The sequence below is a fragment of the Ricinus communis genome, chromosome 9, assembly GCF_019578655.1.
Source record: "Ricinus communis isolate WT05 ecotype wild-type chromosome 9, ASM1957865v1, whole genome shotgun sequence".
Taxonomy (NCBI): Eukaryota; Viridiplantae; Streptophyta; class Magnoliopsida; order Malpighiales; family Euphorbiaceae; genus Ricinus; species Ricinus communis.
The window spans coordinates 6,480,971-6,508,937 of NC_063264.1; the positions used below are offsets into that span (position 1 = coordinate 6,480,971).

General features: G+C 31.7%; 3 protein-coding genes across 4 annotated transcripts; all 3 read left to right on the forward strand.

Annotated features, from left to right (window-relative positions):
* The first annotated feature begins 7,140 nt into the window (after positions 1-7,140).
* Positions 7,141-8,681, forward strand: LOC8286840. Its single transcript, XM_025158023.2, has 2 exons — positions 7,141-7,758; positions 8,081-8,681. The coding sequence occupies exons 1-2, from the start codon at positions 7,216-7,218 to the stop codon at positions 8,366-8,368; spliced, it is 831 nt and encodes a 276-aa protein (XP_025013791.1). The 5' UTR covers positions 7,141-7,215; the 3' UTR covers positions 8,369-8,681.
* Positions 8,682-13,383: 4,702 nt separating this feature from the next.
* On the forward strand, positions 13,384-20,594 carry LOC8286838 (DEK domain-containing chromatin-associated protein 4). Of its 2 annotated transcripts, XM_048379059.1 has the most exons (13): positions 13,384-13,561; positions 14,603-15,031; positions 15,161-15,607; positions 15,718-15,751; positions 16,436-16,515; positions 16,659-16,718; positions 16,864-16,974; positions 17,378-17,458; positions 17,564-17,641; positions 18,090-18,597; positions 18,711-18,829; positions 19,395-19,425; positions 20,110-20,594. In XM_048379059.1, exons 2-13 carry the CDS (start codon positions 14,657-14,659, stop codon positions 20,268-20,270), a joined length of 2,085 nt encoding a protein of 694 aa, XP_048235016.1. In that variant the 5' UTR covers positions 13,384-13,561; positions 14,603-14,656; the 3' UTR covers positions 20,271-20,594. The 2 variants fall into 2 exon arrangements, with proteins under 2 accessions (XP_048235016.1, XP_002522753.1); XM_002522707.3 differs by having other exon boundaries at positions 14,603-15,607.
* A 5,785-nt stretch (positions 20,595-26,379) lies between these two features.
* LOC8286837 (nuclear transcription factor Y subunit B-3) lies at positions 26,380-27,940 on the forward strand. Its single transcript, XM_015721534.3, has one exon. It carries the CDS (start codon positions 26,992-26,994, stop codon positions 27,532-27,534), a length of 543 nt encoding a protein of 180 aa, XP_015577020.1. The 5' UTR covers positions 26,380-26,991; the 3' UTR covers positions 27,535-27,940.
* Positions 27,941-27,967: the final 27 nt, after the last annotated feature.

Below are 27,967 nucleotides of genomic sequence, written 5' to 3' on the forward strand. Positions count from 1 at the left end.
TAGCAATTGCTTAAGTATATTAAATTTATTTAATTAGAGAATTTATAATTAAAATATAATTTATTTGTATATATTGTTCCTTTAATATAATAAAAATTGAGGTCTTATGATTTATTTATTTATTCTATTTATTTATTCTTTTTCAATTAGAATGTATTTTTAATTATTTATTTATTTATTGACTAATGCACGAGTTAGTTCGCGAGCTTCGTAGACGAACCAGCTCGCGAGCTCAGACGAGTCGAGCATTACTAAGCTCGAGCTCGTCTCATCTAATAAACAAGCTCGAGAATGAAGTTCGAGCTCGGCTCGATTATCCTAACGAACGAATTTAATCGAGCTTTTATCGAACTGAGTTTGGAGTAGCTCGCGAGGGGCTCTGCTCATTTGCAGCTCTAATTTTGAGATTGTTCTTCAGTTGTTTTTTGATTTTTTTACCCAAAAAACCAAAACTAGAATTTAAAAAATAAAATTTAAAAATCATATTTCTGTATCTTAACATAGTAAAAATGAAAAATAATATTGTAAACTGAAAAAAAAATATAATTATTTTTATATTTTTTCAAAAAGAAATCTAAACCACTAAATTTCCTCTCTCTGTTTTCTAATAATAATAATAATAATAATAATAATAATAACAATAATAACTTGTTGAATTATTTTAACTTGGATGCACCATCTTCTTAAGGTGCCACAACTAAGGAGGTTCTTAAGTTTATAACTTAATTAAAAGACTCTACCATGGAGAAAAATACACCATGAATGAAACTTCTTTTTTATAGCATCCTCGGCTAAATTACGAAGTCCAGCTTTCATTTTGTCCATAGTTTAGGATTTGATTCTTCTTTTTTTTTTTTTTTGTCTCTTCCAAGAAATCACATTTGACCAATTGTTCAAGTATCTGTTCTTGTACTATAACCGAATTAAAACACCAATTTACAATCTATTGATCCCAAAATTTCGCTGCTTTCATGTAAATTGATGGCGCATGCATATGAATCAATGGCCCATGATTTTGTTCAGAAAACATCAGTTGTGAATCAACGGCACCACTGCACCATCGCAAGACGTCGCACCACCATATCACACTGTTCTAGTTACTTATCCAGTTCTTTTAAACAAATGGGTTGTGTTTATATTGCTTTATATTCTGATGCGGATTTTTTATTTTAAATTTTCAAAGCGCATGCTGCCATGTTGTTTTTTTTTTGTTATGATAATTAACAAACATTGAGGATAGGGAGTTTATTGATATAAAAATTAAAACTCACAGAGTTTAATATTATAAATTAAAAGTTAAGGACTTTGATGTTATTAGGTTCAAAGTTGAGGAGCAGCAGAGATAATTTAGCCATTATACATATGCTCGAATTAAATTTTAATATTTTTTTACTTTTTTTGTGTTAAGAGAAAATAATTAAGAGAAAATAATAGTACTAACAGTTATTTTTTTACAATTTTTTTATTTAAATTTAATATATACATCACAATAAATAAGAGATTGACATGTATTATAAATTTTTAATATTTTAATATAAAATAATTGACATATATTTTAATATTTAAAATTAATTATTTTCTGATGACGGCCTGAATGCGCCACCTGAAGTGCATTATTTGTCATCTAGAGTCATTGCAGAGGATAATGATATGTTACTCGCATCCTTTAATGCATATGAGTTTAAAATGGCTATTTGCCATATGCATCCTAATAAAGCACCAGGACCATATGGCTTAAATTCCAACATTTTTTTAGTTCTTCTCGTCGAGTATTGGTATGGATGTTCTCTTTCAGTAATTCTTGCTTTGAGTTCTTATAGTTTTCTTGATGTCTTATCCCAAACTATAATTATGTTGATTCCTAAAAAGGAGAATCATGTGACTATGAAAGATCTTAGATCTTAGACTAATATTGTTATGTAATATGATTTATAAGATTTTAGCTAAAGTCCTTGCTAATAGATTGAAGAGGATTATGTCGAAGATAATTTCTGAGGAGCAGTGAGCTTTTGTTCAGGACATGAGTATTACTAATAATGTGATTTATGCTTATTAGGTATAGCTCTTATACCAGTTTAAGGGACAGAGCCTGGTTGAGATGGTTATGTGAGGTGCAAAATTCGAAGTGGTTAAGTTTGATGGACATGGTAACTTCGAATTGTGGCAAACAAGGGTAAAGGATCTGTTAGCGCAACAAGGGATTCTGAAGGCTTTGCGACCATAGAAACCAGAAACTATAGAAGATGAAGATTGGGAAGAACTGCAGCAGTGAGCAGCAGGAACCATATGGTTATGTCTGGTAGATGAGATTATGTATCACGTAATGAATCTAACATCTCCAGGAGAAATATGGAAGAAATTGGAAAGTCAGTTTATGTCCAAATCCTTAACGAATAAACTGTATCTGAAGCAAAGGCTGTATGGGTTGAAGATGTAGGAAGGTTCTGATTTGGAGCAGCACGTGAATGTCTACAATCAAATAATCACAGATTTAGCTCGACTTGATGTGAGCAGTAAGAATGAAGACAGAGCAATGATTCTGTTGTATTCACTGCCTTCCTCTTATGAACTTCTGGTGGCTACTCTTACATATGGGAAAGAAACAATCAAAGTTGAAGAGAATACTGTAGCCTTGTTGGCTCACAACTAGCGGAAGAAGAATGCAGGGGAAAGCTCACATGGTGACAGTTTATATGTTAAGGGTAATCAGGATTGCAGAAAGAAGTTAGAGAAGGAGGGTTCTGGAAAACAAAATTCCAGATCAAAGTCTAAGGGCAAAAAGGCGATTCATTGCTACAAGTGCAAAGAGCCGGGACGTATAAAGAGAGATTGTCCAAAATTGAAAAAGAAGACTGATGAGAAACGTGATGAATCATCCAAGTTTGTGAATGTGGTGCAGAGTGAAAATTTAGATTGCAGTTATGGTGATATACTTTCAGTTTCAACGACTCAGTTCATGGATGCATGGATTCTTGATTCCAGATGCTCTTATCATATAACGCCTAACAGGGAGTGGTTCACATCATACAGGTCAGCTAATTCTGGTTTTGTTTATTTAGGTGATGATAGATGTTGCAATATTGTTGGTATTGGTGAAGTCAAAATTAAGATGTATGATGGTACTGTTAGAACATTACGTGATGTTAGGCATATACCAGATTTGAAAAAGAATCTAATTTCCTTGGGCACTTTGCATAAGAATGGTTTTATTCCTAAAGCAGATGAAGATAAGGAAACCATTAGAGTTATTAAGGGTGCATTAACTGTGATGAAAGGAAAGATAACTGCAGGGAATATCTATAAACTATTAGGCAGGACAGTTGTAGGTGGAGTTCATTCTATTGAGTCATATGATGATAATACAAAATTATGGCACATGCGTCTTGGTCATTTTAGTGAACATGGAATGACTGAATTGCATAAAAGAAATTTGTTGCATGGTGTTAAAAGCTGCAAGCTCAATTGTTGTAAGTTTTATGTTCTTGGAAAACACACTAAAGTTAGTTTCACGATTGGAAAGCACAAAACTGAAGGGATTCTTGATTATGTGCATTCTGATGTGTGGGGCCCTACTAAGGAATTGTCATTGAGTGGATCTCTGTATTATATTACTTTTACTGACAATTTTTCTAGGAAAGTTTGGGTGTATTTCTTGAAACAGAAATCTGAAGTTTTTGCCAAATTCAAGCTTTGAAAAGCTGATGTGGAGAACCAAATTAGTAGAAAGATCAAGTATTTGAGGTCTAATAATGGCACTGAGTACACAAATTCTCAATTTCAAAAATTTTATGAGGAGCACGGGGTGTCTTGGCATTTTTCAGTGCGCAAGACACCACAACAGAATGATGTTGCAGAAAGGATGAACATGTCCTTAACTGAAAGGGCAAGATGCTTGAGACTGAATGTAGGGCTTCCTAAAAGCTTATGGGCAAAGGCTGTGAGTATGGTGTGCTACCTTATCAATAGATCACCACGAGCATCATTGGGTGGCAAGGTAATGCAATTGACTTTGATCACTTACGGATTTTTGGTTTTCCTGCTTATATGCATGTACCTGGTAATGAAAGATCAAAACTTGATCCAAAGTCCAAGAAGTGCATCTTCCTGGGCTATAAGAAAAGTGTCAAAGGATACAAGTTTTGGGATCCGAATGCAAAGAAAGTGGTGATAAATAGAGATGCAGTCTTTGATGAACAGTTCATGTTGCAGCAACACCAAGATAAGGTGCCAAAAAATAGTTCCAGTTCAGATACATTGCAGATGGATTTAAAACAACATCTAGTAGTAGCTGAGAGAGTTGAAAGTACAGCTCCAACATCTGGTGGTTCTAATACAGTTGATCTGCAAAATTATAATCTAGCCAGAGATAGAGAGAGACGCACCAATGTAAAGCCTCCAAGCAGATTAGGTTTTGAAGACATGGTTTCTTTTGCACTTCTCATTAGTAGTGATGATCCAGCTACCTTCCAAGGAGCTCTCATTAGCCATGAGAAAGAGAAATTGATGGGTGCAATGGTTGAGGAGATGGAGTCTTTACAGAAAAATCATACATGGGAGCTAGTTTGGCTTCCTGAGGGAAAGAAGGCTATTGGGTGCAAGTGGGTGCACAAACGGAAATCAGCAGTATCAGAAAAAGAAGGAGAAAAGTTTAAGGCTCGATTGGTAGCAAAGGATTTTTCACAGCAGAAGGGGATAGATTATGATGAAATTTTTCTCCTGTAGTTAGGCATACTTCAATCAGGGCAGTACTTGCATTAATAGCTAGTTGGGATTTGCATTTAGAGCAGATGGATGTTAAAACTGCTTTTTTGCATGGTGATCTAGAGGAGTATATTTACATGCAGTAGCCAGAAGGGTTCACTCAACCTGGACATGAGCATTTAGTTTGCAGGTTACAGAAATCGTTGTATGGGTTGAAACAGTCTCTAAAACAATAGTACAAGCGGTTCGACTCCTACATGATTCAGATTGGCTACAGACGATGTGCTACAAAGAAAATTCTTGGAATAGAGATTCACAGAGATAGAGGCTTAAGGAAACTGTGGTTATCTCAGCAAGGCTAAAGTGTTAGACAGGTTAGAGATAAGCAAAGTAAAGCTAGTGAGCACTCCATTGGCAAATCATTTTAAGCTTTCTTCATAACAGTGTCCTAAGAGAGATAGGGAAATTGAAAACATGGCAAAGGTACCATATGCCAATGCAATTGGCTGCTTGATGTATGCAATGGTATGTACTTGCCCTGACTTAGCTCATGTTGTTAATCAAGTTTGTAAATACATGTCTAAACCAGGTAGGCGCATTGGGAAGCAGTCAAGTGGATTTTTAGGTATCTGAAGGGTACTATAGAGCATGAAATTGTTTTCATTAGTCAGCAGGATGATCCTTTAGTTGTAGGGTTTGTGGATTCAGACTATGCTGGTGATTTGGATGATATAAGGTCTACAACTAGGTATGTTTTTACTCTTGGTGGAGAGCCTATATGTTGAAAATCAACAGTTCAGTCCATTGTGACATTATCTACAACTGAAGCTAAGTACATGGCAGTAGCTGAAGCTGCTAAAGAAGCTTTATGGCTTACTGGGCTAGTAAAGGAACTGGATGTTCAGCAAGGTGGAGTTCAGTTGCATTATGATAGTCAAAGTGCTATTCATTTGGCTATGTACCAAGTGTACCATGCTAGAACTAAGCATATTAAGGTGAGGTATCACAAGATTAGAGAGTTGATTACATATGGTGAGATACTGTTATAGAAGGTTCATACTAGTGAGAATGCAGCTAATATGTTGACTAAGCCGGTTGCTACCAACAAGTTCATGCATTGCTTGGACTTGTTGAATGTTTATAGTTGCTAGACAAGCATGGTAGCTTAACCCACTTTGGTGTGTGAGAAACTCCATAGTCTCATCTCTTTAGGGGCTTAATATTCGCCAAGGTGGAGATTTGTTAGGTATGGCTCATATACTAGTTTAAGGGACAGATACGGGAGCGGAGCGACACTCCCACGGATACGGCCTAAATGGGTTGGGGGAGTTTCGTAGTTAGTCTGCAGGCTACAGTCTAAGTGGGTTTGGAGTGCGGGGGCAACGCCCGCGGTACGGTGTAGAGTATCTTTGTAATTGTACTAAGGGTTATATATATATATATATATATGTTATATTTATAATCTAGTTTTTTGGATTATTATCTAATAATAATAGATACAGCCCCTCATCGCTCCCGAGGACATAAGCACAGCGCTAAACCTTGTTAAATTTTTGTGTTCTTATTTTTGTTGCTTGTTTATTTATATTCCCATGATTATTAGCCTTATTTGTCAACGGTGCTTTTGAATCTATTCACTGCATGAGAAGGAATACAAGAGGGAAAATGGGTGATATAGCTTTGAAAATTAACATTAGTAAAGCTTATGATCGGATTAAATGGTCTTACTTGAGAGCTGTCTTGTTACATATGGATTTTCATAATAGATGGGTATAGTGGGTGATGCTCTGTGTGCCCTCTGTTCGGTACAATGTGTCTGTTACTGGCATGGAAGTAGGGCCGATATCTCCTACTAGGGAGTTGCATCAGGGAGATTCTCTTTCGCTCTATCTTTTCATTTTGTATGCAGAGGGGTTGTCAAGCTTGATAAAAAATATCGAAGCTGAAGGTGCTATTCATGGGGTGAGAGTTAGTAAAGGAGCTCTAAGTATTTCTCATCTATTTTTTGCGGATGATAGCTTTTTCTTTTCTAGAGCTACTTCTAATGAGTGCAGGGAAATTAAGGATATATTGGCTAGGTTTGGGATTCTCTTTAGCTTGAATGTTGATTAGAATTTGCAGGGCATAATTAAAGTGGAGTTAGGTACGGATAGTCCGTTGAATACGTGAAGGTAGCTTCCCTTCTTTTATTGGAAGAAAGAATAAACGTGTCTTTAGTTATTTGAGAGCTCATATGTGGCAGCATTTTTTTTGGTGGCATAACAACCTTCTGTCTCAGGTGGGTAAAGAGATTCTCTTAAAAGCTGTAGCTCAAGCAATACCATCTTATTGCATGAGTACTTTTTTATTACCCGTGTCACTTTGTGATGAGCTTCAACATATTATGAATTCTTTATGGTGGGTATCGAAGCCGAATGGCGATAAGAAAATCCATTGGGCACCCTGGGATCGTTTGTATTTCAGAGAAGATTTTAGAGGCCTTAATTTTCAACATTTCACTCTTTTGATATAGCTATGTTGGGAAAACAAGCATGGAATCTAACTGTTAAACCATATACTCTTGTTAGTCATATTCTCAAAGCTAAATATTTCCCAAGGGGAGATTTTATTTCAGCTCAATTGGGTAGTAACCCAAGCTCAGTTTGGTGTGCAAAGCCAGTGCTTGAATATGGGTGTAGATGGAGAGTGGGGGTTGGGTCGTCGATTAGTGTGTGGCAGGATCTATGGATTTTGAATGACAATCTATTCTTATTTAGGACGAGAGTGAAGCGGGTTTTAGAAGGAATTAAAGTTAGAGATTTTCTAATTCCTGGAACGAATGAGTGGGATGTTGAAATGATACATGAAATCTTTGAAGAGGTCGATGTGGGAGACATTTTGAAGTTGCCAGCAGATTTACAAGGACAAGAAGATAAGCTTATATGGAGTTATGATACACGAGGGTTGTACCCGGTGAAAACAGGTTACCAGGTTTATACTAATCATGTTCTTTATGTTGATCAACAATTCGATGTCTTGCCTTGGACTCGGGTTTGGAAACTTGATATCTCCCTGAAAGTAAGTCTTTATCTGGAAGCTTTGTTCAAATTTCCTGCCTACAATAGAGAGGTTGTTGCTTAAAGGTGTACATGTGTCTAATGTGTGTGTATTCTATGATGGTGTTGGTGAGCATGCCCCTCACATTTTTCTTAATTGTCGATTTGCAATAGAATGTTGGCAGAAAATGCGCCTAGATTTGCCTGATATACATGAATCAAATATAATGGAATGGATGAATGGCTTACTGCTGCCAAATGATTTAAAGTATGTGGAGCATGTCTATATTATTTTATGGAGGATTTGGTGTGCTAGAAATAATGCTTTATGGTCAAATGTGCAGCCTTCATCGCTTCAAACTGTAAATGGTTGTTTGAGTTTGCTGTTGCAATTTAAGGAAGCTAGGAAGAGTGGTTATACTAGTTTTCATGAGACTTCCAATTCTGGAACGATGCATTGGACCAGACCTGCTGTTGATGTTTTCAAGATCAACCTTGATGCTGCAATAGATTTGAGCTCAAGCACTGTTGGATTTGAATGGGTTTTACGTGATCATGAAGGAGTAGCTATGGCTGGTGTGACGATGCAGGTGGCTAGCAAGTGGGAGGCTCGACTTACAGAGGCTTGGTGAAAAAAAGGATCTAGGCAATATTTTGATTGAGACAGACTCAAAACTTGTTGCTGACAGCTTCAATGGTTATGCAGTTGATGTTTCAGAGTTTGATGTTTCAATTCAGCAGTGCAGAAATCTTGCTTCTCGTATTTCTATTAGTATTGAATTTGTAAAGCGACAAGTAAATGCAGTCGCTCATGCTTTGGCAAAATCGGCTCATTTTGGTGCTTGTTGCAATGAGTGGCATGAGGCTCCTTTACTCATAAGGGACCTTTTGCAAACTAATGTTAATGTTTCTGCTTAATGAAATTCTATTTTGATTTTAAAAAAATTAATAGATACATGCATTAATCATGAATTTATTTAGTATATAGATGGAGATATAGATGAAACTATCTCAATGCCCGCCCCCTTGAGCGAAAGTCATTTTATATAAATAAAATATTTATGTAAATTAAAATTAATATGAATGTTTGCAGTACTACTAAAAATAAATTATGTAGATATAAATATAAATTTATATAAAAGTATGAAACTAAATTTTCTTTATATATAGAACAAGTGTTAAATTTTTAATTTGAATAAGTAAATGATTATGAATTATTTTACAAATTAAAAAATTTCATTATTTGATGATTATAAATTTTTGCAACACAATTTTAGAAATAATTTTTTTAGAAATTTTCTCATTTGCATTTTAATTATACTTTTAGATGGAATAGAATATACGAACAAAAAAATAGTCATTAATAAATTGATCATAATAATAAAATAGTCTAATGTCCGTTTTTTTGGGTGGAAGTCATTTTATACAAATAAAATATGGATAAAAATATAAATAGGACCGTCAAATTGTCTTGTTTTTGTAGTTGGCTCCACGACCTCAACTTTAATTCAATTGGACCTTTCAATTTTACAGGTTGTTATTTAATCCCTTCAATCATAGACGTTATACACGTGTGTTTTACGCCATCTAAAAAAGTGTAAATTTGAACATATTCAAAATATAAAATAATTGCTAAATATATAAATAGCCCTCCTAAACTTGTCTCATTTTTGCACTTGCCTTTTGAACTTAACTTTGATTCAATTAGACCTTTCAACTTTACGAGTTGTAATTTTTAACTCCTTCAATCACAGATGTTATACGCATATATTTTAGGCCATTTAAAAAATGCATAAGTTTAAATATAATATTATATATTTAAAATATAAAATAAGTAAATCAAAAAAATAAAAAATAAAACAATGAGTTTTAGTTCTTAAACTTGTCAATTTTTTGATATTTGTTAAACATTTGCTTACTATGGTCACTGGTGTGGATAAGACTGTGAGAGTAAAAGAAGTACCTGACAGTAGAAAAGCTAAAAGATTATAATGGTTCATTTTAGTTTATTGGAAAATAAATTTTTATTTTATTTAATAAAGTTAATAAAATAATTTAAAAGTATAATAAACAATATATTAAAACTAATGGAACATATCACAAGAGGTTAATTCAAAGTGCTTAACTTCCATCCATGAAGGGTTTACATATAATAACTCGTAAATTTTATACGCCCAATTAAATTAAAGTTGAGTTTATGAGGAAAATTACAAAATAGAATACGTTTAATAGTTCAATTATGTATTTTGCCTATTATAAGTAATGTCGTTAGTGAGAATATTAATTCTTTTATTACTCTAGTTTAAAGGTTAAAAATAACAATCTGAAAAGTTGAGAAGTCCAATTAAATCAAAATTGAGTTCAGATGACTAATTGTAAAAATAGAATAAATCTAGAGAGCTATTTATGTATTTAACATAAAATATTTAAGTGAATTAGATATTACCATAGATGTAGTGGTTTATTAATTATAAGTTATTTAGATATATGAATAAAATTTTAAATTAAAATATAAAATTAGAGTTTTTTTTTATGAAATTGAATAAAAAATATATAAAAATCAAATTAAAAATATATGAAGAATCTTTGTATAATTCTTATGAAAGAGAGTAAGGAAAAGAATTTTTGTATAATTCTTTGAAGTAATTAAATGATTGAGAGCCAAATTAAAGAAATTTATTTATAAAAATTAAATTAAATTTATAATTATAAAAAGTGGATTAAAAATATTAGGATAATTCTTATGATTATAGAATGAGAAAAATAATTTAAAATAATTAAATAGTTGAGTGTAAAATTATAAAACTTTTAATACTAAAAAAATAACTTAAAAATCACAGAAAAATTCTTGTGAAGAGAGAGAAAATAAGTTATAATCTTACTTCATATATATATATATATATATATATATATTATCCCAATACTCGTCCTTTGGACGAAAGTCATTTTATATAAATAAAGTATTTATATGAATTAAAATTAATATGAATATTTACAGTATTATTCAATTATTTAGATATAAATATATATATATATATATATATATATATATATATATGTGAAATTGAACTTTTAATATATATAAAAAGTATTAAATTTTAATAAGAATAAGTAAATAATTATGAATTATTTTACAAATCGAAAGTTTTATTATTTAAAATTATAAATTTTGTAATATAATTTTAGAAATATTTTTTCTAAACTTTCTTACTTGGACTTTAATTATATTTGAAAATAAAAGTAGAATATATGAATAAAAATAGTCTTTAATAAATTGATTACAGTAATAAAGTAGTGTAGTATTCGTTCTTTAGGCGAAAGTCATTTTATACGAATAAAATATGGCTAAATATATAATTGGGTTTCTGAACTTGTCTTGTTTTTGCAATTTGTCTCGTGATCTTAACTTTAATTCGATTGGACTTCTAAATTTTATAGATTATTAGTTTTAAACCCTTCAATCATAGGCGTTATCTGTGTATATTTTATACCATCTAGAAACGTGTAAGTTTGAATAAAATAATAATATATTTAAAATATAAAAAACGGCTAAATACATAAATAGCCCTCGAATTTGTCTTATTTTTGCAATTGCCACTCTTGAACTCAACTTTAATTTAATTGAAACTTTCAACTTTACTGGTTGTTATTTTCAAATTCTTCAATCAGAGACATTAAGGGCGTGTTTTTTATGCTATCTAAAAAATAAGTTCGAATAAAATAATAATATATTTAAAATATAAAACAAGTAAATAAAATAAAAAAAGTAAAATAATAAATTTTAATTCTCAAACAAAATTTGTCGTTTTTTTGATATATGTTAAATATTTTATTATTATAGTTATTGGTGTGGGCATAGCCTCTGAGAATAAAAAGAAGAACTTGATGAAAAAAAGTTGAAGGATTAAAATGCTATATTTTAATCTTTTGGAAAATATATTTTTTATTTTATTTAATAAATTAATAAAATAATTTTAACATACAATAAATAATATATTAGAATTAATAGAACATATTTTTCACAAAAGATTAATCTAAAGTGCTTAACTTTTATCTATAAAAGATTTAAATATATAACAATTCGTGAAATTCATAAGGTCAATGGAATCAAAGTTGAGTTTAGGGGCCAATTACGAAATAAGAAAAGTTCAATAATTGAATTATGAATTTTATCTCTTATAAGTAAATTCATTATGAGAATATTATTTTTTTATTACTACCGTTAGTGGAGGGATTAAAAATAACTACCTATAAAGTTGAGAAGTCCAAATTGAATCAAAATTGAATTCGGAAACGCAATTGCTAAAACGAACAAGTTCAACGATCGTTTTATGTATTTGCCATAAAATATTTATGAAAATTAGAAATTAATATAAATATAGTGGTTTATTAATCATAAATTATTTAGATACATATATAAATTTTCGTATTAAAATATGAAATTATAATTTTTTTTTGTAAAATTGAATAAAAATATATAAAAATTAAATTAAAATATTAAATACTAAAATTTTTATGAAAGAAAATAAGAAAAAGACTTCAAAATAATTAAATGAATAAGAGAAAAATTATAATTTTTTCTTTTGTAAAAATTAGATTAAATATATATTATAGAACAATTCTTATAATAATAGAGTGGGAAAAATAATTTAAAATAATTAAATAATTAGTTATAAAATTATAAATTTTTTAATATTAATTAATATATATCTTTCTAAAATAGTTAATATATTATTTTAATATTTATAAAATTTTGATTGTTTAATAATATTTTCATATAAATTTTTATATTCATCACCAATTTAAATAAAAAACTTAAAAGTTTAAAAAATTATAAAAAAGGGGAAATACAATCTTGTTTTTATATATATATATATATATATATGTATATATAGATTTGGGGTAAGAATTTTTTTTTGAATTAGCGCATGGCGTGGCATGTGTAGTTTAAGAGGGAGCTTTGGCTTGATGGTTGACCAAGAATCTGATGTGTGAATTCTGATCGATCTACTGTGGTGGAGGAGGACATTTTCTATCCAAAACTAATATTAGATTTTAATATCAAATTATTAATAATAAATTAATATTAGCTTCTTCTCTTGCATATGAGTTTCAATTTAAAATTTAATTAGGTTGGACTGAATTAAGATATTTTAAAAGTCTTATTATGTATTGTTTTTAAAATAAATTTTATTTATTAATATATTTTCTTACAAAGTAAAAAAGAATATTAGTATCAATTATTATTTTAGTATGTAAAATAGTAGGCTAAAAGACAAAGAAAATGACATTATTGTAGTGGCGTATAATGAATATAATTATAATATATATATATTTTGGTAGTAAGAGTTATTAATTCCACACAGATTGAATTGAATTTCAAGTCACTTTTGCCTTGATTTTCAAAACTCGATGGGCCCCACCCTCTCATCCAAAAAGATGCCCACTTTCACTTCACTTCCCTTCCCAGACGCGGGCGAATCTCAAATCACCACCGTTCATTTTTATCTAATTGCCATCGCCAGCCATCCATCGCTTCCCCCAATCTCGATCCTCACACTCTCCCCACGTCTCGCCCTCCCGTCCTACGTGTCAATTAACCGCATTTTAAATCCGGATTTCAGGTCCGTCCTATAAATATCACTTTTCCCCTTTCTTATTTTTCTTCCTAAATTTTATTCACTGACGAGAAATCGAAGTTTCATAAACTGAGCCCCGAGAGAGAGAGAGAGAGAGTGTCTCTGTTTTTGTGTCTGTGTTAGCTCAAAAAGACTTGCCTATTAAGCTTTTTCAAATCAAACCAAATTAGGGTTTCCAAAATCTCTGTAAGTTTTCGATTTTTATTGCTCTATTACACGTGTTTTTACTTTCTTTTTTTTTTCTTTTCGAATTTGTCTCAAATTATTATCTGTTTGTGTTTTCTGCCAAATTTTCTCTTTTAGTTATGGTACGGAATTGCTCCCTTAATGTCAAATTGTGTGTGTGTGTGTGTGTGTGTGTGTTTTTTTTTTTTTTGTTTCTGTGTCTTTCCTGTTTGGTTGCTCTTAACATGCTGAAATTGAAGAAAATTTTGGATTTTGAATTGAGAGTTACCCTGCATGAAACTTGAATTTATGCTAAATTGAGGTTAATTAAGTAATTTCTGCCTTAATTTAGCTTAGGTTTTACGCTTCTGTTTAAACAGGTGAAATTAATCTCAAAGATTGAAGCTTTGGCCTGTTATTTGACTTCTCTGTTTCATTTTCTGCTAAATTCAGAATTTTGATGTATGTTATAAATCTTGTCATTTGTAAGAATCTGTTTAAGCTCTTCTAGATCTCGTGCTATGCTTTTATGATCTGTTAGCTCATTCTTTCTGAAATTTGCTTTTCTAATTGTAAATGTTGGTGGGATCAGAATTTTGTTTTCTACAGGCAAATTCGTTATATGTTGTCTTTTTCGTTTTTAATTTATTTGAATGTTCTCTTTTTTTTTTTTTTTTTCATGAGGCTATCTTTCTTGCTCCTTCTTATGTGGGTGGGGACACGTGGGGCAAATATGGTTCACTGGAATTGTGCAAACAAAGATGTTGCTTAGTGTTATGGGAAATTTTAACTGTATTTTTCATGACAATTATTTATCACCTCTAGGGAGTATTATCTTATAGGACCCTGACTTTCTATTGTAAACAAGTGTAGGAATATCCTCTGCCAAGGAAATAATGGGGACCTGAATATCTTTCTTCTTAAAATATGAAAGTCTACAATGTTGAAATTTTTCTTAAGTGCATTCAATTTTTTTTTTTTTTAAAGGGGTTACATTTACCCTTTTCCTAATGGAGTGGTTACATCTCATGAATACAACTTCTCGTTGTCTACATCAAACAGGATATTCAAGTGATAGAACAAAAGGTTGCTTTTCTGTCGTAAATTGGACTGCTGATGGGTGAGGAAGAAACAGCAACTGAAGCTCATGAGGTAGCAGCAGCCAATGGGACCGCAACACCAGAGAAATCTGGAAAAGTTGTGACAGGTAAAAAGGAAGAGGAAAGCGATAAACTGAAAGCAATGGATGAAGATAAAACTGATAATGGAGAAGGTCACGGTGAGAAGATGGATGAAGATCCGAAGGTGACTGAAGTAAAGGAAAGCAAAGAAGAAAAGCAAAAGGAAGAGGTAGGGGAAGAAGAAAAAACGAAGGAAGAGGTGGCAGAGAAAGAAAAAGAAAAGGAAGAGGTGGAAAGGGAAGAAAAAGAAAAGGAAATGGTGGAAGGGGAAGAAAATGAAAAGAGAGTGTTGGATGAGGAAAAGGAAGAGGTGGTAGAGGAAGAAAAAGATAAGGAAGGGGTGGGAGAGGAAGAAAAAGATAAGGAAGAGGTGGGAGAGGAAGAAAAAGATAAGGAAGAGGTGGGAGAGGAAGAAAAAGATAAGGAAGAGGTGGGAGAGGTGGGAGAGGAAGAAAAAGATAAGGAAGAGATGGAAGTGGAAGAAAAGGATAAGGAAGAGGTGGAAGAAGAAGAAGAAGAAGAAGAAAAGAAGGAATCCAAAACTGAAGCAGTTGAAGAAACTGGCTCAAAGGAGGATCAAGAGATGGAAGAGAAGGAGGAGACTGAAGAAGATTTGGAGGAGAAGGTTGATGCGTCCAAGAAGAAAGATGGGAAGGCAGAAGAGAATAAGGAGAAGGGGTTAAATAAACGTGGGAAAGGAAAGAGTGATGGGGATAAGAAGAGTGGTGGCGCCAAAACTGAAAATAAGAAAAAGGTAGTAGAAGCGAAGAAGGATCCAGAGCCAAGGACCCCTACCACTAATAGACCCCAACGTGAGAGAAAATCAGTTGAAAGGCTGGTGGCAACTATTGACAAAGATGCCTCCAAGGAATTTCACATTGAAAAGGTGTTCGTTTTTTCAAAATTATTTTCCAAACTCCATCTTCCTATGAAACTTTAAATTAAATATCATGCGGGAATTCAAATTTATTCATCATTCACCGTTGGAAATTGCAGGGCAGTGGCACGCCTCTGAAAGATATACCAAACGGTATGGCTTTGCGTCTTATTTCCTGCATTGTTTGTCAAGGGAAGCTATTGCCACATTTCTTTATTCAGTGTGATCCTTATTTTGTTTTTGCATGCTGACCCTTAGTGATGCCTTTGTGTTGTTTGGTCTGAAAGATGACACATTTAGGTCACTCCATTGTCCCAGTTGGCAGCATAAGCAATTCATGGAATATAAAAAGATGTCATTTTTCATATATTAACTTATGAAATCTTAATGGTTATGGTTCTAATTTTACCATTGAGCCACAAAAATATCAGACCTATACATGACACGCTAATGATTGGTCAAATAATTGTGTTGTTTACCCAGAACTTCTCATCAGATGCAGTCTCATTTTGGCAAACGATGTTTAATTATATTCCAGAATTTGGCAGACTCTTTTATCAACTGGGAAGTTTTGGTGATAGTTCGATGTTAGTGTTATGTTGTGGGGTTTAGGCTTATACAGATTGCTTGCAAACGTATTACTTCTTCACTTTTTCTACATATCTGCTTTTGTCTTTCTTTCACATTGTTTTAGCTAGGTTTATGATTGTAACAAGGTGGTTGAAGTTACATGGGAGCTTCTCTTTTCTTTATGTTTCAAATAAGATGCATGTACTAATCTATCTATCCAGAAACTCTGGATGAAGTAAATGACCTCTATATCTGTTTGCTCTTCAGTTGCATTCAAGTTATCCAGAAGGAAGACCGATGAAACCTTTAAATTGCTTCATACAATTCTCTTTGGAAGGAGAGGGAAGGTAACCCAACTACTGTTAGCAAAAGTATATAAATGCATTTTGTGAGAGTAACTTGACATATGAGTTTCAAGCCAAATTCAGAAGGTACAATTCATGGCCTTCCTACCTATCCTTTATGCAATTTCAGCTCCTTGCTTTTGCAGGCAGTTCAGATAAAGAGCAATATATCTCGGTTCTCTGGTTTTGTTTGGCGTGAAAATGAGGTAAGGGTTATTACATTTGTGAGAAAGAGAAAATTTCCTTCTATGTATTAGTATTACAGGGCTTAGGGAATTTCATCACTGTCATTATTTTTGATGTTGGTATCATGATAGAACTATTCTCTACGGTCTTCTATCATCATTGCAGGAAAAGCAAAAGAGTAAAGTGAAAGAAAAATTTGACAAGTGTAACAAAGAAAAATTGTTGGAATTTTGTGATGTGCTCGATATATCAATTGCCAAGACTACCACAAAGAAGGTGAGTTAATTAACCTGTGTCTCATTTTATGCATCAAATGTTAATGCGTCGTAATTGAGTTTTGTGCTCCATATTTGATGCTGTCATCTGCTCAACCTTAGATTTAGCAAATCAGTCAAGTCAATCACTTTACTTCTGCGTGTAATAACCAGCAAACAGACAAACTGAAGAATGACAATCTAGCTGGTAGGACAATTTTTCTACAGGTTTAATGATCTGTAGATATACTGTCACGTGCTTTCTTGTTGATACCTGCTATCTTTACAGTGCAGAAGGGTCTAAGCAGTTTAACTTTGCATTTTGGCCCTAATTGTCAATGCTTGCTTGCTTTTCTTTCTTTCCTTTTTTTTTCTTTTTTGTTGGAGTAAGATATTTTCTTAATGAGGTTGAAATGTACATGCAGGAAGATATAGTCTCAAAACTGATAGACTTTTTGGTGTCGCCTCATGCTACAACTACTGTGCTACTTGCAGAAAAAGAGAAGGTTTGTTACATCTATTTCTCATTTGTTTCAACTTCAACTTTAAGATGCACTTTATTTCCAGTTCTGGTTTTTACTTCCAGATTTAAAAGTTTATTTGATTTTTAGGCAAGTAAGAGCAAAAAGCGCAAGAGGGTAACCAAAAGCGCAGCCTCTGGGAATTTATCTTTGACACGTTCAGCAAAGGTATATCTCTTCTGATAGTGTTAGACAAATTGTTTTACTTCTGTAAATCTGTCAACATAATGTATCGACAAAAAATCCCATTATCTCTGTTTGTATATATACACATATATTTCAACTGTTGGTGGTTCTTTATTAAGCTTAGTTAAGGACTTCACTTTCCTGGCCATGCTTGATAAAGTTTGCAACTTCATACACATATATTGCAACTTCATAATAGCCTTCTTTTTTAATCTTAGGATATGGCATATCTTCAAGATGCTATCTTTTATCTGGTGCTGTGAAATCTCTTCCTTAGAACTCTAGATGGCAGTTGGAATTAGAATTGATGTTGCAGATTATCATTTGTGCAATTCTACTAGCCATCCCTTCATCTAGTTTGGTTATTGTGTGCTTATACTTGGTGATGTTGTTTATATATTTTGTGATTTCATTCTTTCGTATTTCACAGAATCAAAAGAGGGCTGAGGGTGCTTCCAAGACTGATAAGAAGGGTACACCTGATACAGAAGATGAATCAGAAGAAGAAAAGGAAGAGGAGGAGGAAGAAGAGGAGGAGGAGGAAGAAGAAGTAGAAGAAGAAAAAGAAAATGTAGAAGAGAAAAATGAAAATGGTGTTCCGGAGAAATCTGATTCTGAAATGTCTGAACATTCTGAAAGCAAGGAAGATGAATCTGAAGAGGAATCTGAAGAAGATGGTGGTAAACGCAGAAGAGGCTCAAAGACTTCCTCTAGGAAGAAGGTATCTGCTGGAAAAGTTAATTCCAAGAAAATTGGAAGTTCCAGTAAATCTAGTTCTCCACCTAAAAGAGTAGCTAAAAGATCTTCATCAAAACGCTCCGAAACTGATGATGATAGTGATGCTAGTCCAAAGGTTTTCTCGAGGAAGAAGAAAACTGAAAATGCAGTGAAGGAGAAGTCCTCCACTCCTGTAAAGTCTCCTTCCAAAGAAAGATCAGGTAATTCTAATTCTTTTTAGGTTAATTCTTGTTTATTGGGATATAGAAGTGAAGATTAAGCACTGTAGTTTTTCTTATTGAGAGCATACTGAAAAATAATTTGTGCTAATAAGGTAAAAGGGCTTCTAGAGGGAAGGAAAAGACTAAAGTGAAAGAGGAGAAGCTGAAACCATCTGATGATGAGCTTAGAGATGCCATTTGTGAAATCCTCAAGGAGGTTGATTTCAATACGGTAAGATATGATATTACTAATTTACTACTGTTCAATTGAGCTTGGTAATATATAAAGCAAAGTTGGATTCAACCTTGAAGTCTGTATATTGATTGCATGATTGTTCACATGGGCTTCTCTATTCTCCTCCTGAACAGTTCAGAAAGGTCAATGGTTATCATCAACATTAGCTCCCATCTTCTAGACATGTCTGTTTCTTGTTCTCGTCTCCTGAATTGCACCCTCTGCTGTTGCATGAAGCTGCATAACCTTTTCTGTGTTCCCAAGCTATATCTATGACACACTGAGAAATTGGCAAAAACATAGAGATCCAATGAGGCTTATGTGAAAAGTTAGTATTTGAAAACTTTATTTTATCATTTAGGACAGATGCAGAAGTTTTAGGACTGGTTATCCCTCTCGCAGGGTAGTAGACTTATTCCTGTCATGTCCCCAAATCACATCCTAGTGATGAAAGTTGCTGGTTCTCTTTTCCCACATTGGAAGCTGGATAAATCTTGATTGTGTTTAGATGTCCTTTAAATGTTCTCTAATGATTTTTAATTTGTCAACTGCTTTTTTGCAGGCTACATTCACCGACATTCTGAAGCAACTTGGTATGTGCTATTCATTTCTGCTTTTTGAATAAACTGTGGTTATGTCTTTCTTAGAGTTGGACGGAAAACATTAGCTTTAACTTTAAAACGTTATACCCACTACCAGATTTTACGATCCAATCTAATTTCTTCTTTAGATTTGATATAAGTGAAATGGGTTGGGTTGATATTAGTCTGAATGTAACAAAATAATTCTATTAGATCTACTATTGGCCAAACCACTTGGGTGCTAGGTCCAGCGTTAGTAGGATCACTTAGCCATGCTTCACATTTGGAAGAATGAGCACCAATGAAGTTTCTTGTTTGCTCCTGGAAAAAGTAGGAGTCCTGACATTTTTTATTTGTTGCACAAAAAGAAATTTTATTCACTTCGAAAGAAATGGAATTATCTCGAAGCGCATGCAGTTGATTTTTTTGGACTTGAGTTGGTTTGTGGCCAAGCCAAGTGCGTTGAAGTGTTCATGGTGGTTTATTTATTAAAAAAGCTTGGCCTGGATCTTGATTTGAAATAGATTTTAGTCAAGGATTTGAACCTACAAGCGATCTTGGGAAGTATTTACCACCAAAATGAATGATAATTCCTTTATTTTTATTTCTTTTATTGCTTGTAAGTTCAAATGAATATATAAGCCTCTGTTTGGATTTTATGATTGATTGCCTGAAAGATAAGTTGCTACATTTCAGCTCGGCAATTCAATACTGATCTCACGCCAAGAAAGTCGTCAATAAAGATAATTATTCAGGACGAGCTCACCAAACTAGCGGATGAGGCTGAGGATGAAGATGGAGAAGGCAATGCTGAGAAGGATGAAAGTCAATCTGCTGGTCAAGAGGTTGAAGCCTGAAACTTGTAAAATGATTGCAACATAACTGTGCAGCTATTTACGCTATATATCTCTGTAGCTTTTACCTAGTTGTGCACACATGTACTGTTTAGTCTGTTAGGACAGCCAGCTATGTAATTTACTGTTAGTGTTAAAATTTGCTGGCAGGGGAAAAAACTAGTATTTTTTTTTTTTGGAAAAGAAAAAACTAGTATTTATTAGGAAAGTAGAAGGGACGAAGCTCTTCGAGCTGTACTGCTGGATAGCACAGGTTGTGGTAGACCTTAACTTAAGATGTAGGAATCTTTTTGCCCCTTAATTTAACAGTTTTAAAATTACCATCAATATTTATTCTTTTTTTTTTTTTCCTCATTCTTCTTTTTACCTAAGATTGAATTTGATCTTGGTTACAGTGGCTGGTGACTGACTGATGATGTTTGAATCAGACAGCTTAGTCTATCCTATTTTGCTGCCCTGTATGTGGGTATCACTATTGATAAATAATTTTGTGACCCATTGATTGAAGAGTCGTTGATGACTACGGTGGGTGGTCGGCCCCGTAACTCCATGTGCAAGCATCGCCCAACAAATATGTTTGGCCACTTTTTAACTTGACATCAGCTCCATGCTTGTTAACTTATTGTTGGAAGCATTTGCCTGAGTGGAAGGGTCAAGGCAGTTTTCCCTTAGGCTGTGGGGAAAATGACAACACAATATAAGATTAGGAGGAGAGGTTGAGAGACATTCTGGAGAACTAACTGGAGGGTTTGACAAGTATTATCAAAATGAAATGTCTTCTTGCCACACCATTCTCTTTTTCTTTTTTCCAATCAAGTGCAAGAAATGGACTGTCCTTTTCATGGTTGAGAATTTGCACTGCCTTGTCAACCAACAAGCATTGGGTTAAAGGAAAGCGGCAAAAGAAAATAACACAAAAGAAATAAAGCTAACTTACTTTTTAAGGTTTAAGGATTACCAAAGGTATTGTGCTTTTTCTGCATTTGATCATGTGACCCACAAAAGTGAGGTATGCCATTTTACAAAATCCATCATTAGTTAACATTTTCTTTGGTAGGGAGAAATTTAAGTAAGGATTATGTATCTGAAATTTAATATGTAGAATTTATGATATAAACTATTAAACGAAAAAGAGCAATAGATCGGACCAACCTACAAAAACAAATTGGGCCTTCCCTCCATAACCAATTATCTATAATATCAAATAAACCATTTTCTTAAGAACAAAGGGAAATTAGTTAAAAAAAGAAATGTCCAAGATTGGAGATAAAAGAAGAAAAAAAGTATTATCATGCAACTTGTGAATGTTTGCTCCAAGAGTCCAAACAGGGAGCTAAAAAATGAAGAATAAAAAAATAAAAATGTCATACTCCTGGAAATAAAGACAAACGGTCCACTCAGTAGTGGAGCACTGAAGGTCTCTTTAGTCATGAAAAGGTCATAGACAAATCAAAACTAATTGCCTGTGTGTCAACTTGTGTTTAGCTGATAATAATGTTTATTACAACCGACTTTACTCTTCCTTAATTATTGTTTAGCAATCAAAAGTCTCCATTATCAAATCGCTCAATTCCTTTTTAACCCTTTTTTTTTCTTTCTCTTCGATTAAAAAGGTGATACAGATTTAAGAATTTCAGCTGTCTTAAACTATTTTTATTACAGTAAATCTACTGTGCGTCATGTTTGAGTTTAGGGTTTTGGTTTGCCTCTATATAAGTCAAACATAATAGCAATAATCATAAACTGGCAAATTTATAATTGTAATTCCCAATGTGACACTTTAATGATAATAATTAAAATTTTCGCTAGAAAGCTTTAAAAATTGAAAATTAGATTTTATTATGTTTGATTGAAATGAATTCAATAGGATTCTAGAAATTATTTTCAAATTTAGAATTTATATGTAATTGAAAGTTATTTAGAATTATACTTAATTAAATTTATAAAATAGATTACAACGGTTTACATAATATTTGGTCATTTATGTGCGCTAGTATTTCGAGCATGCTAGAGGCGAATTATCTCAAAATTAATGTGTTTGATGAAAAATATATTAATTGTGCCGATCTAACTTCTATCAGAACTATTATATGAAAAGACTTAAGAGACCTAAAGTTTTTTGGATTCTTAACTCGGCTCCTAAAAGTTTTGTTAAATCTAAGATAAAGGACTGCAACTAAAAGCTGAGAAAACAAGACTAATAAAATTGAAAGCTAAAGAAATTAAACTGAGCAAACAGTATTTATGAAGACTAAAATAAATCTAAGCTAAATGAATTAAAGAATTGAAAAAAACTTGAATAAGTAGACAACTATAGTACTACATATAAAATATTGCCAAGTATTGTTGATTTGTCGGTAATATTTTTATTGAAATGATTGTTGGTCTGATTCTGAAGTGAGCTCATCAATTTATAGACTTCCTCAGCTTGGTGATTACGTCTCTAATAACTGATTCAACCCACATTCTTAATGAAGCAACTTATTTAGGCAAGTTGAACGTGAAACCATCTTTAGTGAATGGTGCCATCAACTCTCCAATTTTCTCAAAAGTTGAATGTGAAGTTCTTATCTATAAGGTGGTGCAATGGAATTTTCTAATTCCATGCTACATAACAATTTTTTTCCATACTTTTTTCTAAAACATCTTTCCACTACCTTCAACTTCTCAAACCTGCTCCTTATTCTCTATATTTTGCACATGGTAATTCAATAAAATCTTTCCATCAAAGTACTCCATCGTGCCGCTTTAGGTATTTCAAAGATTAATGCATTGTCTTAACTACCCGATTCAATGAAATAATTACTGCACCGCCTCAAATAGTTAAGTCAGTGCAATAAATATTATAAAGTCAACAAAATCCATGCATAGTAGCTCTTTAGTGTATCACCTTGGATATTTGAGTCAGCAAAATAATTACTGCACCATCTCAGTTAATCAAGTCACTGCAATAAATACTATGGACACAACAATATCCTTACATAATGACTCTTCACTGCACCTCCTTGGATATTTGAGTCAGCAAAATAATTACTGCACCGCCTCAAGTGTCTAAATCAGTACAGTAATTATTATTCCGTAAGGCCTCAACTAACTAAGTCAATAAAATAATTATTGCATCGTCTCAAGTATCTGAGTCAATGACATAATCATTATACCGCACTACCTCAATTATTTGATTCAGTGTAGTAATTGGACTGCATCAAGTATTATGTAAATGGATTTGATATTTGAAATTATGTCAAAATTTAGTGGGCATGCACAAAAATATATTTTAGTGTAAATAATAACTAAATTAGGTTTTATCAAAATTAATATAAATTCTAAATGAGTTCATATTGACAAGTTAAATAATTTATAAGACTATAACATTTCATTATTTTATCATTTTATTCCTTTTCCTCTTGTATCTTCTTTTTATAATTTTTTTCTTATAATTAATTTTAAATACAAACTTTATTTCACCTGAAATAAATTATATTACACTGAGTTGTTTAATTAATTTAACCAAACACAATGTAAATAATATTTAAGTGAGCAAATTTTGTTAATAATAAAAAGAAATTTATATCCCCTTGAATAATTTATTTATAGTTTTAATATTCAAAATAATAGTTTCTCACTTTATAAAATATATATTTACAATTTTGTTAGATCTTATAGAGTTTAAGAATTCGTAGTTTTAAATTCATAAATTTTAAAATTTCTATCTTTCGGATTAGACATAAAAAGAGATTTTTATTTAAAGTTTAAAATTGATTTTAGAATAAGAAAGTATACAACGATCAATCACTTTTATGAAATGGTGATTTTTGAAATTTCCCACCACCTAAATAGAAAATTAAAATCTTAAAAAATAATAAATTCTAGAGACCGAGAGATTTTTAAAATTTCATAAATTTAGACCATTTTATTTACTTACGAATAATATATTTAAGCTAAATACATGAATTTTTATAAAACTCTTTGTCTAACATTTATCAACCCAAATAACTTCCTAAGTTACTTTGTATCCATGATATATAAAAGCATAAAAAGGTCAAATTTTTAAATTGACTAAAAAAATTTTAAAATTGTCTATGATCGTTATTTTTATACGATTACAAAATCAAATTTATAAATAAAATTTAATAATTTTTTATATTTAATATAAAAATTGTGTTAAATTTTTTTATTAATTAATTATAATATTATATGAATTAATATTATCAATTATATCAATATCACTATTTTTTAGAATTAAAAATTATTATATAACTAAGAATAAATTTATTAGTAAATATAAATTTAAAATAGTATTGTCTAGAATTATTATTTAATTAGAAAGTTAATTTATTAGTTAATATAATATTGAAATATAATTAATATATTATTTTTTAGATTATAATCATTATCTAATTAGACAACTAATTTATTGTTAATATGCTATTTTTTAAGATTAGAAGCAGTATTTAATTAAAAATGTAATTTATTAATCAATAAATTAATAAAAAAAATATTAAATATTATAAGTAAATATTAATTTTCTATTAAAACTAAAATATTGATCTCTTTTCCATATTTCTTTATTAAAATGAGAACTTTATTTTAATATTTCTATGAATAATTATAAAATAATACGATTAAGTTATTTTTAAAATGAATAAATATAATTATTTAATTAAAATAAGTTATTTTTATAAACAATAATATAATAGAAATATAATTAAATAAAATAAACATATAAAGCTTAATTTATCATGAAAAATTATATAATAAAATCTCTAATTTTAACGGAGCTGATATATTTATGAGTAAAGAGTTGATAAATTATAATATTTAAAGTGAGTTGAAGAAAAGAGATAATTGTAAAGTAATAAATGATGGAGGGTCATATTCAAAAGGTCGGTCTAGTGACTAAATTAATTCACTCATTTATTGAGGAATAGAATTGTGTCTTTCATAAGGCATATATTATGCATCTTTCATTTAATCAATTCTTTGTTTTTTCTTTTTTTTTGCTTTGTATATTAATTAAATTTTAATTAACATTTCTCAATTCCTAGAGGTAAACCCACTTTCACTTCCTTGCCAAAATTAACATTCATTTATCCACTATGTACTTTATACTTTATAGCCACATATGCAATTATTTTCTGTTTTTATTTGAATAATACCTATGTTCTCAATTAAATAATTTATTATATCTCAACTATATTGTATACATAGAAAAGGAAAATATGACTTATACATTAGAGTGGATAAATAAATAATATATATATAATTAATATTTTAGTTAAGTATATATTAATTATTTAATATATAGAATATTAGTTGCGAGATATATACTAAATCCTATCACTTTTTTTAAAATTAATTTTTTAAATTTTCTTGTTCATCAGACACTAGAAGAAATGTTAACTTTTAATAACATATAAAAAGGTTAAAGACAAGAGCCCTTTCTATTGGGGATCTACATCAAATTTATTTGTAATATACAATTAATAAATATATAAAACTAAAACCTATTTATAAATATATAATAATATTTTTTTCTTAAATATAACTATAAATGAATTAATAAATTTTGTTAATTGATGAATTATTATACAATGAACAGTATTAATTTAGAGTATAGCTGTGGTTTTCAAAATAAGTGTTATTTAAAATTCCTATACAAAATTAAAGAGTCTATTAAGTAGCTTGAATTATATTAAAAAGTAACTTAATATGACTAAAATACTTTTTTTATTAATATACTTAGAATTGCTATTTTATTTCTCTTTCTTACTCCATTAATATTTTTATTCATAATAAATAAAAATAAAGTTGAAAATGATATTATTTGATTTCTTAAAACCACACTTAATTTGGAAAAAAAAAACTTCTCTAGATTGACTTATTTGAAAATGGAAGGAGTAATAAAAAAATATGCTTCAATAGATTAAGAAGAGAAAGTAACCGACCACGTGCCATATAAAAAGAAATAAACGGTTACGATTATCAACTTCCAAATGAATCGTGCGGCGTAGAAACAGACCGTACAAAGAACACGCTTATCGACAAACAACGGTCTGTAACGAGCCACCTGTCATAAACTGTAGTCGTTATTTTAGAAAAAAACTGATCCATCTAACGGACCCATCTCATTTCGCTCCCAAGAATTACCATCCCAAAACTCCATGAATCTTTAAGCTCTGAAATCTCTGTGCTGCACAACCCAAATAAAAACAGTTCAGCTTATTTTAGATTTTGTCATTTTTCTTTTCTTTAAACAAGGACTATAGATTTTATTTTCAAGCTCTGAAATCCTTCAGTTTTCAAAAATTTTCTTTCATTTTTAAACTTTGCATGCCATGATTTTGTCAATAATAATTAGGAGTTCATTGATACGTATCTTTCATTCTTGAATTGATTCCTTCTGTGTCACAGTGGTGTCTTCTTTGCCATTCTTGATCATTCTTGCTTACTTTATACTATTTTTATTATATTGCCCTTTGAAACTCTCCTCCATTACTCGTATTAATAATAATAATAATAATATCTTACCCCTTTTCCTTCCTCTAAATTATTCCATCTTTTCCTCCGAAAACAAAAACCCTCTTCTTTTCGCTGTATCATTCTTTAAAAACAGACTTTCAACGATCAGAAAACATATATATGGTCTACTGCTGGATGTTGTTCCTAGAGCTGTGAGATTACCGGTCCGAACTCAGTACAACTTGAAACTTCAATACTCTTATTAATGGCAGACTCGGACAACGACTCAGGTGGAACCCAAAACCCAGCAAACGCATCAAACAACAGCGACTTCTTATCCCCAAAAGAACAAGACCGCTTCTTACCAATTGCAAACGTTAGCAGGATAATGAAAAAAGCGCTTCCAGCAAACGCTAAAATCTCCAAAGATGCTAAAGAAACAGTTCAAGAATGCGTGTCTGAGTTCATAAGCTTTGTCACAGGAGAAGCCTCTGATAAGTGCCAGAGAGAGAAGAGAAAGACCATCAATGGCGATGATCTTTTATGGGCCATGACTACTTTAGGCTTTGAAGAGTATGTGGAGCCGTTGAAGGTTTACTTGCAGAGGTTTAGAGAATTGGAAGGAGAGAAGAACGCTGCAGTGCGTGAAAAAGACGCGCCTGGTAATGGAGGTGGGTTTGGTTTTGATGGATATGGTGGGTATCAAGGACACGTGTACGGTTCTAGTGGCGGGTTCTTTAATCAGATGGGCGGTAGTGGTGGGCCGGAATATGGTGGGCCTGGTACTAGTTTGGGTAGGCCCAGGTGATTTTAGAAGATGAGCCCTTGTGTTAGAACAGGATATGATAATTTTGGCTCATGTTGCTGTAATCGGTGATCTTAATGCAAAGGGGGATTGATGAGGTGCATCGACTTACATGTGTACGGTTCCGGTGGCTTTCATCGGAGAACCATGGCCGGTTGACGTGACGGCTGATGCATTTCTGATATATATATATATATATATATATAGATATACATGTGGTGATGACAATCTTACAATGGAGAACTATGTTCTAAATTTTCTTCTTGTTTCAAGAAATCTTGTGTCAATTGGTATTTTATTTTGGTTTTGTAATGTAATCGTGATTAGGGGTGTATTCTTTTCTGTAAATTAAAAGTTGCACCAGAAACTTTCACTTCAATAAAATCTTTAACAGGATGTTAACAGAGCATTTGCAGGGACTAAACTGAAAAATTAA